We start from the raw sequence: 11,064 nt of genomic DNA on the forward strand, positions 1-11,064 counted from the left end.
GAACTTCCGGCTGTGGTTTACTTCCCAGCACCCGACAGCAGCTCAAGACCATCCGTAACTTAGATTCCCCGGGATCGACATGCACATGCTGTACAGACGTACATACAGGAAAAACACCCGTACGCATTAAAAAATAAAACAAAACAAAAAATTAAGGTGGAAGGAAAGAAGGAAGAAAGAAGGAAGATCATTTGAGCCGGCATAGCTCAGTAGCAGAGAGCTGCCCTGGGATGTGCAGAGCCATGTGTTCAATCCCCAGAGCTTGCGCAACGGCCGATTGCAAGACTAGAGCTGGACTAAGAACAGAGGGCAGGTGGCTCAGTGGGTAAGAGCCCGGCTGCTCTCACCGAGCAGCCCTGCCCAATTCCCAGCACCCACATGGCAGTGCGTAACTGTCTGTGACTCTTTTTTTTTTTTTTTTATTAACTTGAGTATTTCTTATATACATTTCGAGTGTTATTCCCTTTCCCGGTATCCGGGCAAACATCCCCCTCCCCCCTCCCCTTCCAGTCTGTGACTCTTGTTCCTGGAGATCTGCTGCATGCTTCGGGCTTCGGAAGGCAGCAGGAACACGTACAGTGCATACGCATACATGCAGACTAAGCACCCATATACATACATACATACATAATAAATCAATTAAGAGATTCCCTAAAAAACAAAACAAACATATTACAAAAATATCAAAAATGGTCAAAAACTGAGGGAGAGAGCAGGCGCTGTGGCTCAGTAGTAGAACAGTTGTTGAGAATGAACAGGAGTCTGGGTTCCATCCCAGCACAAGGGGAGAGAGTTATGGGGACAGGTCAAAAGGAACACTTTAAGTTAGGTCTGGAAAGATGGTTTAGTGGTTAAGCACACTTCCGAGTCTTCCAGACGACTCCAGTTCAGGTCTCAACACATGCGTGACTGCTCACAACCACCTGCGACTCCAGCTGTAGGGGATCTGCTGCCCTCTTCTGAACTGCATGCATGTGGACGTACACACACACACACACACACACATACACACACACTCACACACACATACACACACTCATTCACACATACACACACACTCACACACACGTACACACACTCACACATACATACACACACTCACACACATACACACACTCTCACACACACTCACACACACACACTCACACACACATACACACACACTCACACACACTCACACACACACTCACACACACACACTCACACACACATACACACACACTCACACACACACTCACACACACATACACACACATACACACACATACACACACATACTCTCACACACACATACACACACTCACACACATACACACACTCACACACACACTCACACACACACATACACACACACACACACAAGTAACAACAGAGAGTCCTGAGGCAGGGAGATTTCTGTGAGTCCAAGCTGGTCTACAAAGCCACTTTCAGGCTAGCCTCAGGTACGTCGTGAGACCTTGTGTCAAATACATAAACTTTACAAAACAAAAATTAGGTCAAAAGTTATTTGTGACTTGCGACTTGTGGATGTATTTAAAGCAGTAATGGTATCTGATGCACGACTTTATCTACATAATCTTGGACAGAGGATATGAAGCCATTCGAGCGTTTGTTGAAGATTTCATGAACAGCAGTTTGCAGTCGGTCAAGTCACTGTTTGCAGTATGATTCGAAGTGTTTGCCAGAAAAGATAAAAAGCCTTGAAGAAATATAAGAAGGAGTGAAAAGTCAACATCCCACTCCTACCCCCCTAACCCAGACCAAAATAGGTGCCACTAAATGTTTCTCCTCTGCTCCGAGTCTTGGGCTCTGTCCACCCACAGAGGCGGTCCTATGGAACCGTCCGCATTCTTTTTATTTCTTTCTTGCCCCCTTTCCCTTTTTCTTTCTTCGATCATTTTTTTCCGGTGGTGGTAGGGTTCCCATGGTTGCTAAGCAAATGCTGTACAGCTAATCCCCACTCTCGATTCTGCCTTTTCTTTTTCATGCCTAATGGTTTTTATAATTATTATTACGGCGCTTGTATGTGTGGACGAGGGACGTAACTCAGCATGCACCCAGCCTGTGTGTTGGAGGTCAGAGGCAACTCTGTGGCCTTGCTTTTCTCCTTCTAACTTTCCGTGGCTTCCAGGGATCAGCTCCGCTCTTCCCTTTCAGGAGCCATTGCCCTGACTGGCCGACCCATCTCTTCAGCTCCTAAAGGCTTTGGATTTCAATGTTTTTCTGGGATTTCTGGCACAGCGGGGCATTGTCTTGGTGTCCTAATCCTAAGCCACAGTTAAGTGACTTTCCCCAGAGCCTTTCACAGATTTATAAGGTCCTTCTACATGGGTCTCTACCTGAAGACACCTCCAAAGACTGCTCTGGAAAGGCAGTGGTGAATCTCATGTCTTTAGGACCCAGCAGCTCACAGCCCAAGGGACAACGGTTTCTTGTCCTGCAGCAATGTTGATTCCTTGCCTATACAAGCCCACAGAAACAGTGTGTGCTTCAGAGGCTGAGCTGGACCGGCCTGTTTTAAAGGAGTGGTCACTGACTTCCCCTTGTCCTGTGGACAGAGAAAATGGATGCCAGAAGAAATGAGAAAATGGTTGCTCACAGAACATGCTTATTTAAAGCAGCGGTTCGCGATGTGCTCCTCCCTGGTGAAGTGTATTTATGATTTCAAAGCGCTGATCTGAACCATTACTTAGAACTCTTTGAAGTTTGGCATAATCTCCAATTGCCAACTAGCAATTTTACTCATCTTTGAACACCGAGAACCGGGGATGTGCCACACACCGGGCAGGAAGCAGCACCTTCTTGCAAAGGTTCTGTTGTGTAATCTAGGGAACTCAACACCTGTAGTCGCTTCCAGAAAACAAAACGTGCATCTGTGAATTGCCTCAGGTTCCTCCGGGTTTAATATCTTGATCTAAATTGCTCTCTTACTGTCGTTTGGTGGCTGACTCCTCTTCCAAGAGAGCCTGGCTCTCATCCTTAGATGACTTAGGTGACCAGAGACTAGATAGACCAGAGATATAGGGTAAAACCAAACTTTGCTGATCTAAAAGTGAACAAAGCAAAACAACAACAACAACAACCACAACCCGTAACCAACCAACCAACTCTAGCCTCCTGAGTGGCTTTGCTTCAGGTCAAGGGATCCAGGGTAAAGCCTAGTAGCTCTTTTCTCACAAGGAACATTTATTTGCTTCTCATTAAAAATCCTAACGTAGGGGGTTGGGGATTTAGCTCAGTGGTAGAGCGCTTGCCTAGGAAGCGCAAGGCCCTGGGTTCGGTCCCCAGCTCCGAAAAAAAAAAACCAAAAAAAAAAAAAAAATAAATCCTAACATAGGGGCTGGAGAGATGGCTCAGCGGTTAAGAGCACTGACTGTTCTTCCAGAGGCCCTGAGTTCCATTCCCAGCAACCACATGGTGGCTCACGACCATCTGTAATGGGATCTGATGCCCTCTTCTGGTGTGTCTGACGACAGTGACAGTGTATTTACATAAAATAAATACATAAAAAAAAACCCAAAACAAAAACAAAACAAAACTACTGCATGGGTGTGGGTGGGAGAGGGCAGGGAATGAGAACGGAAATCAGTGGGGATGGGAACTTCTCTGGTGATTAGCTGGAGGCCTTGGATGGGCCGGAGTGGGGTAGGGGGAGGATTTGGAGAGTCTACGGGGGTGGGGTGGGTTATCCCTATCTGAGATTCCTACCAGATGAGGATATAGAGACTGAAGTGGCCTCCTGTAGCCAGGTAGGATTTCTGAGGGGGAGGGGGACATCAATGAACCCGGAAAACCTTCGATCCAAAATTTGTCTTGACTACAAGATGTGCAGGGATAAAGATGGAGCGACCAATGGAGTCAACCAACACCCGGTCCAACTTGAGACCCATCCCGTGTGAGAGAGCCAACCCCTGACACTATTAATGACACTCGGTTGTGCTTGCAGACAGGAACCTAGCATAACTGTCTCCTGAGAGGCTTCATCCAGCAGCTGATGGGTCAAGGACACCACAAGACCCACAGAGTCAACTAACCTGGGACCATGGTGGCTCACAGAGGTCACTAACAAGGGAACCTGCAGGAGCTGGACCTGGACCTCTACACATTTGTAGCAAATGTGAAGCTCGGTCTTCACTTGGGTCTCCTAACAAGTGGACTCATCTCGGTCTCTGTTCCCTGCCATTGGATCCCATTCAACCTCCCTGGACTGCCTGGTTGGGCCTCAGTGGGAGAGGATGTGCTTAGTCCTGCTGAGACTAGATGTCCCAGGGTGGGGTGGTACCCAAGGGGGCTCCCCTTCTCTAAGAAGAAGGGGGAAGGCAATGGGGGTGGAAGATTTGTAAGGGTAGGACGGGGAAGAGGGGGGGCTGTGATTGGGATATAAAGTGACTAAAAAATAGATTGTTGGAAAAAAGAGGGGTTTGGGGATTTGGCTCAGTGGTAGAGCGCTTGCCTAGCAAGCACAAGGCCCTGGGTTTGGTCCTCAGCTGAAAAAAAAAAAAAGGAAAAAAGAAAAGAAAAAAAAATAGAAAAAATAGTAATGTAGGGGCTGGACACATGGGTGTGTGGGTAAGAAATGCACAGCACCCAGGAGAAAGGTTTGGCAAGGCTGAGCCTGCTGTAATCCCAGTGGTGGAAAGCGAACGGGCAGACCACCCTGGAAGTTTAATGGCCAGCATAGCCCAGCGGTAAGCTTCAAACGCACTGTCTCTAGAGAATAGGGCTGAGAGCAACTGAATCACACCATCCCCTGAAACCTATTTCCACCCCCCCAACCCCATTCCCCAGTGAAAGAAATACTAATGGCCGGAGGCATAGCTCAGTGGTATCTCTAGTTCCACAGATAAAGTGGGCTGACGGAATAGTGGAGTCGAGTGGTAGAACAATAGGTTCTGGGGTCAGGCTCCAGCGCAGCAAAACAAAGACAACTGTGATAAAAGCTCACACCACAAGAGTTTAGAAATGTGAAGAAAAACAAAACCAAATGTATTCTCCCTGTGCAAACTTTATTTATTAATCCCTCACTACATGCTAAACAGGGTTCTGGTGTTTTCTTTTAAAGTTATTAATTAATTAATCAATCGATTAATTTATGAAATAGGGATTGATCTATTGCTTCAGCTGGCCTAGACCTCTCTATGTAGCCCAGGCTGGCTTCAAACTGCCTATAAAGTGCTGAGATTACAGGCGAGCACCACCCTACTACATTTCGTTTTGCAATAATCTCATTTCCTAAACACTCATTTTGTGAAATTCCCCAGGTCTGTGTGTATGTGTTCGCTAACTCTAAACCGGATATGCCACCAGTTTGATTTTCGGCTGTACTAGGGACCGATGTGGCGCCGGACATTATAACGTGGTCGGGCTATGGTAACGATCTGTGAGACTCGGTTTGGAAATCTGGCCTGAGAGGAAAGCCTGGCATTCCGGGTAAAAGTCTCAGCTGTGTGGGGACGCGTCTGCCGAGGACCCTGGACCCTGGACTTCAGCAACCGGCTGTCTCTACCGTCCACCCACCCTAAGGCCCAGCTCGCACGGCGAACAGCTGGGCAGCCACGCTGGACACTCACCCCGCCCGCGTTGAGCCCGCCCCCGGGCCTGCAGGACCAATAAACGATGAATACAGCCGCGCGTCACGCAGCACAGGCCAATCGCAGACGGCCACGACCCTAGAAAGGCTGGGCGCGGCAGGCGGCCACGGGGCGGTGGCGGCGCTGGCGTAGACGTTTCCTGGCTATGGTGGTGGTGGCAGCGGCGCCGAGCGCGGCCTCGGCGGCCCCCAAAGTGCTACTCCTATCTGGTCAGCCCGCCTCCGGCGGCCGAGCGCTGCCGCTCATGGTTCCGGGCCCGCGAGCCGCAGGGTCGGAGGCGAGCGGGACACCGCAGGCTCGCAAGCGGCAGCGCCTCACGCACCTGAGCCCGGAGGAGAAAGCGCTGCGGAGGTGGGCCCGGCGGGCGGGACTGGGGCGCGGGGCTGCAGGGTCGGGACCCTCTCGTGTGTGCCAGCCGGGCGGGCTCCTCACGGTGGGTTAGATTCGCCTCGAAAGCGGGACTGAGGTGGCAGCCCCTCCAAAGTTCTGTGTCGGGGGTGTGTGCAGGAACGCCCGACACAGGTACAGAACGTGCCTGACGCCCATTCCACTGCAAAAACTTGCTCTTTGTGGCAGTAGGGCCGGAGCCGCTCCAGCTGTCATTGCAGCCACTTGGGAACTCAACCCTGGGAACCGAGTCAACAGCCTCCGGCATCCCGAGAGTTGGGCTTGGGGAGGGACAGTTGGTAGCGCCCCTGCCGCTTTCATGGATGTCGCTCAAGCAAGGAGCCTGTAGGACGGAATTGGAACCAGAAAGTAGCGGGGGAGGAGGGAAGAAGCTTATGACGCAACGGGAATGTGTCAGCCCGGTGGTAAAATGAGATCCGGGCGGACAGCCACTCGGGAGAGAATCAAGCAAGTCTTCAAGGTCTGTGGACAGAAAGCTCTGTGTGTGTGTGTGTGTGTGTGTGTGTGTGTGTGTGTGTGTGTGTGTGTGTGTGTGTGTGTGTTTTGAGAGGAGTCTTCAAGAGTGTTTACCACTGCTAAGCCTTATTCTGTAAAGCCAACGAAAGCACCAGCTGGCCACGTTTACAAATGGAAGGCACAGGAAAGCTGGAGATGACTCAGATATGTTCTTTGTCTCCCCCTCCCTCAAGGAAACTGAAAAACAGAGTAGCAGCACAGACTGCGCGAGATAGAAAGAAAGCCCGGATGAGCGAGCTGGAGCAGCAAGTGGTGGATTTGGAAGAAGAGGTAAAGGGACTTAAGGCCATGCTTTTATGCCTTGCATCTCAGGGCCCATCGTAAGCTGCTTCAGCCCTTTACACTACAACTCAAAGTGCCGTTTAAAGTTTAACCAGCCTAGCAGATAGGCGGTCATGACTCACCCTGGGCAGCTAGATTTCTATCCATAGCCTGGGCAGACGCTAGCTGGGGTGGATAGATCATTGATTGTTTAAGCTGTAGCGCCTCCTGGCTTTGCCATAGGCTCACCAAAGCTGCCCTTCCTTCTAGGTTTCGACCACTAACCAATCTTAGCAAGAACTGTTGTTCTTTTGAAAGTTTTAATCGTCACCTGGTTCTTACAGTGTGGGCCTTATCAATAGCATTTTTTTAAAAAGCCAATTGTGAGGTATAGCCCACCACCCTTACTGAATTGTCACTTAGCACAGTCTTAAGTATCCTTAGAGCATTTTCAAAGAGCTTGTTTTAGGTGATCTTTCCTGTCACACCCGCCCCTTCCCTTACATCCTTCCACCCCTGCATCCTTTCTGCTATCAGTGCCCCTTTGTGCCCCCTCCACCCCAGCATCCTTTTACCCTTTTGGGAGATGCTTTAGTTTTTACGTTTAGTTAACTTTAGCTATTTCTAGCTTTTTTAGGCATTGCCTCATTTGCACCCACTTTTTTATGCGCACGTGCGCCCTGGTTTGAGTTTGGGTCACCTCACTTAATATATTTTCCAAAGTTATACATTTTCCCTGCCAATTTTCCTTATTTATTTATTTATTTATTTATTTATTTATTTTTTTTGGTTCTTTTTTTCGGAGCTGGGGACTGAACCCAGGGCCTTGCGCTTCCTAGGTAAGCGCTCTACCACTGAGCTAAATCCCCAGCCCCAATTTTCCTTATTTTTAAACAGATGAGTACTATCCCACTGTATGGGTGCACCACACTTTCATGGTTCATTCGCCATCTGTTGATGGGCATTTAGGCTGCCCCATTTCTTTGCTACTGGATCACTACCACATATATCTACACTTGCCCGTTCAAGATGGGATGGTGAATTACTATTGTTTGTGACACCATTGATAACACTCGCTTTGTTTTTCTTCAGAGATTGGCCTTGAGGAAACTGTTCTTCTGCCTGCTTGAGCGCTCAATGGCAGTTTTTTGGGAGACAGCTTGATGTATTCCCAGGCTGGCCTCTAACTTGCTGTGCAGCCAAAGATGACCCAAAATTTCTCTTGTTGCTATGTCCCAAGAGCTGGGATTCAGGCATGAGCCACCCACCCTTGCTAGTTTTATGCAGAACTGAAGGTGGAACCCAGAGCTTCAAGCCTGGTAGGGCAAGCATTCTACCAACTCACCTATACCGTTAGCCCCCAGGGACGCAGTGACACAAGCATAGAATTTACCAGGTCAATAAGGAAACCAACTGTAGCAAAACTTCACGTTTTAATAGCCTCTTCTGCATTTTCTTACAGAACCAGAAACTCCAGCTAGAAAATCAGCTTTTACGAGAGAAAACTCATGGGCTTGTGATTGAGAACCAGGAGTTAAGGACACGCTTGGGGATGAATGCCCTGGTTACTGAAGAGGTCTCAGAGGCAGAGTCCAAGGTGAATCTTGTGATTTACCAGATTCGTGTTCTTGGCCTCCCACCAAATCTGTCCTCTTTGCCTCTTTGAGACAAGGTCTTAATGTCTAATTTTGGCTGGTCTTGAACTTGTGTCGTGTCTTCTGCTTCTGAAGTCGTGGGACTACAGGCCCCATGCTTAACTGACCAAACCTGAAATTTTCCGTTTCCTTGAACTGAACTTCTTCTTGCCTTAGTTTCCCAAGGGCTGGGATTACAGGTATGAGCAAGTGGCTTGCTTGTTGGCCTTTTTTTGGGGACAGGGTCTCATGCAGTCCAGATTGGCCTCAAACTTGCTGATAACCCTCCCATCTCCACCTTCCCAAAGTTTCCACTACAGGCAGATGCTACTTGGTTTGGTTATGTAGGTGTGTATATACACAGGGGTGTGGGTTTGTACACATCCCTGCTTACGTAGAGGTCTGAGGAAAGATGTTAGATGTTTTACCCTTTTCCTCCTTATCCCTCTGAAGCACAGTGTCTCACTGAATCTGGACCTAGGCTGGTGGCCAGTAAGCCCTGGTGAGCCTTTTGTCTGTGCCTGCCTTGGTGCTGGAGATTTGAACTTGGGTCTTCAGGATTGCACAGCAAGCACACTTATGTTCGGAGCTACCTCCCCAGCTCCTTTCTCGACCTTCGAAGAACAGAGACTCACAGCTGCCTTGTGTATCTATCCTTGGTGACATTTAGCTGTTTACTTACTTTGGTCTTTCCTTCCAGGGGAATGGAGTAAGGCTGGTGGCCGGGTCTGCTGAGTCCGCAGCACTCAGACTACGTGCGCCTCTGCAGCAGGTGCAGGCCCAGTTGTCACCTCCCCAGAACATCTTCCCATGGATTCTGACGCTGTTGCCTCTTCAGATTCTGAGGTAGAGCTCGCTCTGCTTTACTAAACGCTATGTGACTGGCTCATTCCGTAGTATCTAAGTGGCTGTGGCACGCCTAGCCGGGCAAATGGAGAACTTAGTGTTGGTGGGGTTAGGGGTAAGTGGTCACTTTCCAGGTCTTCAGTAGATTATGTCATGGAGTAGGGGTAAGGGGTTCTGGTGGGTGGGTCCTGTGATCTGAGAGCATAGGCCCTAAGTAGCATTGTGGGACCCAGTACTAAGAGTATTCCTGGTAGATTTGACTCACATTCATTCTAATAGTGAACTCTTTTGTGTTTTGCCTCTTGTAGTCTGATATCCTTTTGGGCATTCTGGACAAGTTGGACCCTGTCATGTTTTTCAAATGTCCTTCCCCAGAGTCTGCTAATCTGGAGGAACTCCCAGAGGTCTACCCAGAAGGACCTAGTTCCTTACCAGCCTCCCTTTCTCTGTCAGTGGGGACCTCATCAGCCAAGCTGGAAGCCATTAATGAACTCATTCGTTTTGACCATGTATACACCAAGCCTCTAGTCTTAGAGATCCCCTCTGAGACAGAGAGCCAAACTAATGTGGTAGTGAAAATTGAGGAAGCACCTCTAAGCTCTTCAGAAGAGGATCACCCTGAATTCATTGTCTCAGTGAAGAAAGAACCTTTGGATGATGACTTCATTCCCGAGCTGGGCATCTCAAACCTGCTTTCATCCAGCCATTGTCTGAGACCACCTTCCTGCCTGCTGGATGCTCACAGTGACTGTGGATATGAGGGCTCCCCTTCTCCCTTCAGCGACATGTCTTCTCCACTTGGTACAGACCACTCCTGGGAGGACACTTTTGCCAACGAACTTTTCCCCCAGCTGATTAGTGTCTAAAGCCACCCACCACTGGGCTCCTTCCCTGATCATCACACTGCCTAGAGGATAGCATAGGCCTGTCTGCTTCACTAAAAGCCAAAGTAGAGGCTATCTGGCCTTATAAGAATTCCTCTAAAGTATTTCAAACCTCTTAGATGACTTCCAAGTATTGTCTTTTGACACTCAGCTGTCTGAGGTCTTCAAAGGTATTCCAATACTACAGCTTTTGAGATTCTCATTATCTTAAAGGTGGTAGCATGCTCTAAATCATAGGGAAAGTCATCTGACAGTTATCGTTCAGCCTGGCTATGTAGCCGAGGCTAAGCTGAAACTTGTGACCCTCTTGACCCCACTCCCAAGTGCTGGACTTTACCAGGTGTGCAGCTCCACACCGGCCTCTTCACATGTCCTGAAGTAGACATGAGAGTCACCAGTTCTTTCTCTCCTCCCCGCCCCACAGGTTTCTTTTGTTTCCTTCTACAAGCAGAGAAACAGCAACCTGAGGGGCCTGTCCTTCCTTATGTCCAGTTCAAGTGAAGATCAAGAATCTTTGTAAAATTATTGGAAATTTACTGTGTAAATGCTTGATGGAATCTTCTTGCTAGTGTAGCTTCTAGAAGGTGCTTTCTCCATTTATTTAAAACTACCCATGCAATTAAAAAAGCAACGCAGCATCCCCGTTGAATGATTTTAGGGCTGTTTATCTTTATCGTTTGCTAGGGGAGTAATTTCTCATCTAAAGTGAGCACACCACTTTTTTAAAAGTCAGAGAGCGGGCTGGGGATTTAGCTCAGTGGTAGAGCGCTTACCTAGGAAGCGCAAGGCCCTGGGTTCGGTCCCCAGCTCCGGAAAAAAAAGAACCAAAAAAAAAAAAAAAAAATTATTTAAAAAAAAAAAAAGTCAGAGAGCTTTTTCTTCTGGCCAGTTGACACCTTTTTTCGGGGGGAAGGGTATTAAAAC

General features: G+C 48.5%; 1 protein-coding gene across 2 annotated transcripts; it reads left to right on the plus strand.

The window, feature by feature from the left end:
* The first annotated feature begins 5,712 nt into the window (after positions 1-5,712).
* On the plus strand, positions 5,713-10,797 carry Xbp1 (X-box binding protein 1). Of its 2 annotated transcripts, NM_001271731.1 has the most exons (6): positions 5,713-5,942; positions 6,689-6,785; positions 8,239-8,373; positions 9,111-9,149; positions 9,176-9,256; positions 9,565-10,797. In NM_001271731.1, the coding sequence occupies exons 1-6, from the start codon at positions 5,737-5,739 to the stop codon at positions 10,120-10,122; spliced, it is 1,116 nt and encodes a 371-aa protein (NP_001258660.1). In that variant the 5' UTR covers positions 5,713-5,736; the 3' UTR covers positions 10,123-10,797. The 2 variants fall into 2 exon arrangements, with proteins under 2 accessions (NP_001258660.1, NP_001004210.1); NM_001004210.2 differs by having other exon boundaries at positions 9,111-9,256.
* The last annotated feature ends 267 nt before the right edge of the window (positions 10,798-11,064 follow it).

Source organism: Rattus norvegicus, chromosome 14 (genome assembly GCF_036323735.1).
Source record: "Rattus norvegicus strain BN/NHsdMcwi chromosome 14, GRCr8, whole genome shotgun sequence".
Classification (NCBI taxonomy): Eukaryota; Metazoa; Chordata; class Mammalia; order Rodentia; family Muridae; genus Rattus; species Rattus norvegicus.

What these genes read in the sequence shown, in the direction of transcription:
- Xbp1 (NM_001271731.1), top strand. Translation starts at nt 5,737, where the DNA reads ATGGTGGTGGTGGCAGCGGCGCCGAGCGCGGCCTCGGCGGCCCCCAAA. An exon ending in TGGTGGATTTGGAAGAAGAG is followed by an intron (nt 6,786 to 8,238) that starts GTAAAGGGACTT and finishes ATTTTCTTACAG; the next exon opens with AACCAGAAACTCCAGCTAGA. An exon ending in TGGCCGGGTCTGCTGAGTCC is followed by an intron (nt 9,150 to 9,175) that starts GCAGCACTCAGA and finishes ACGTGCGCCTCT; the next exon opens with GCAGCAGGTGCAGGCCCAGT.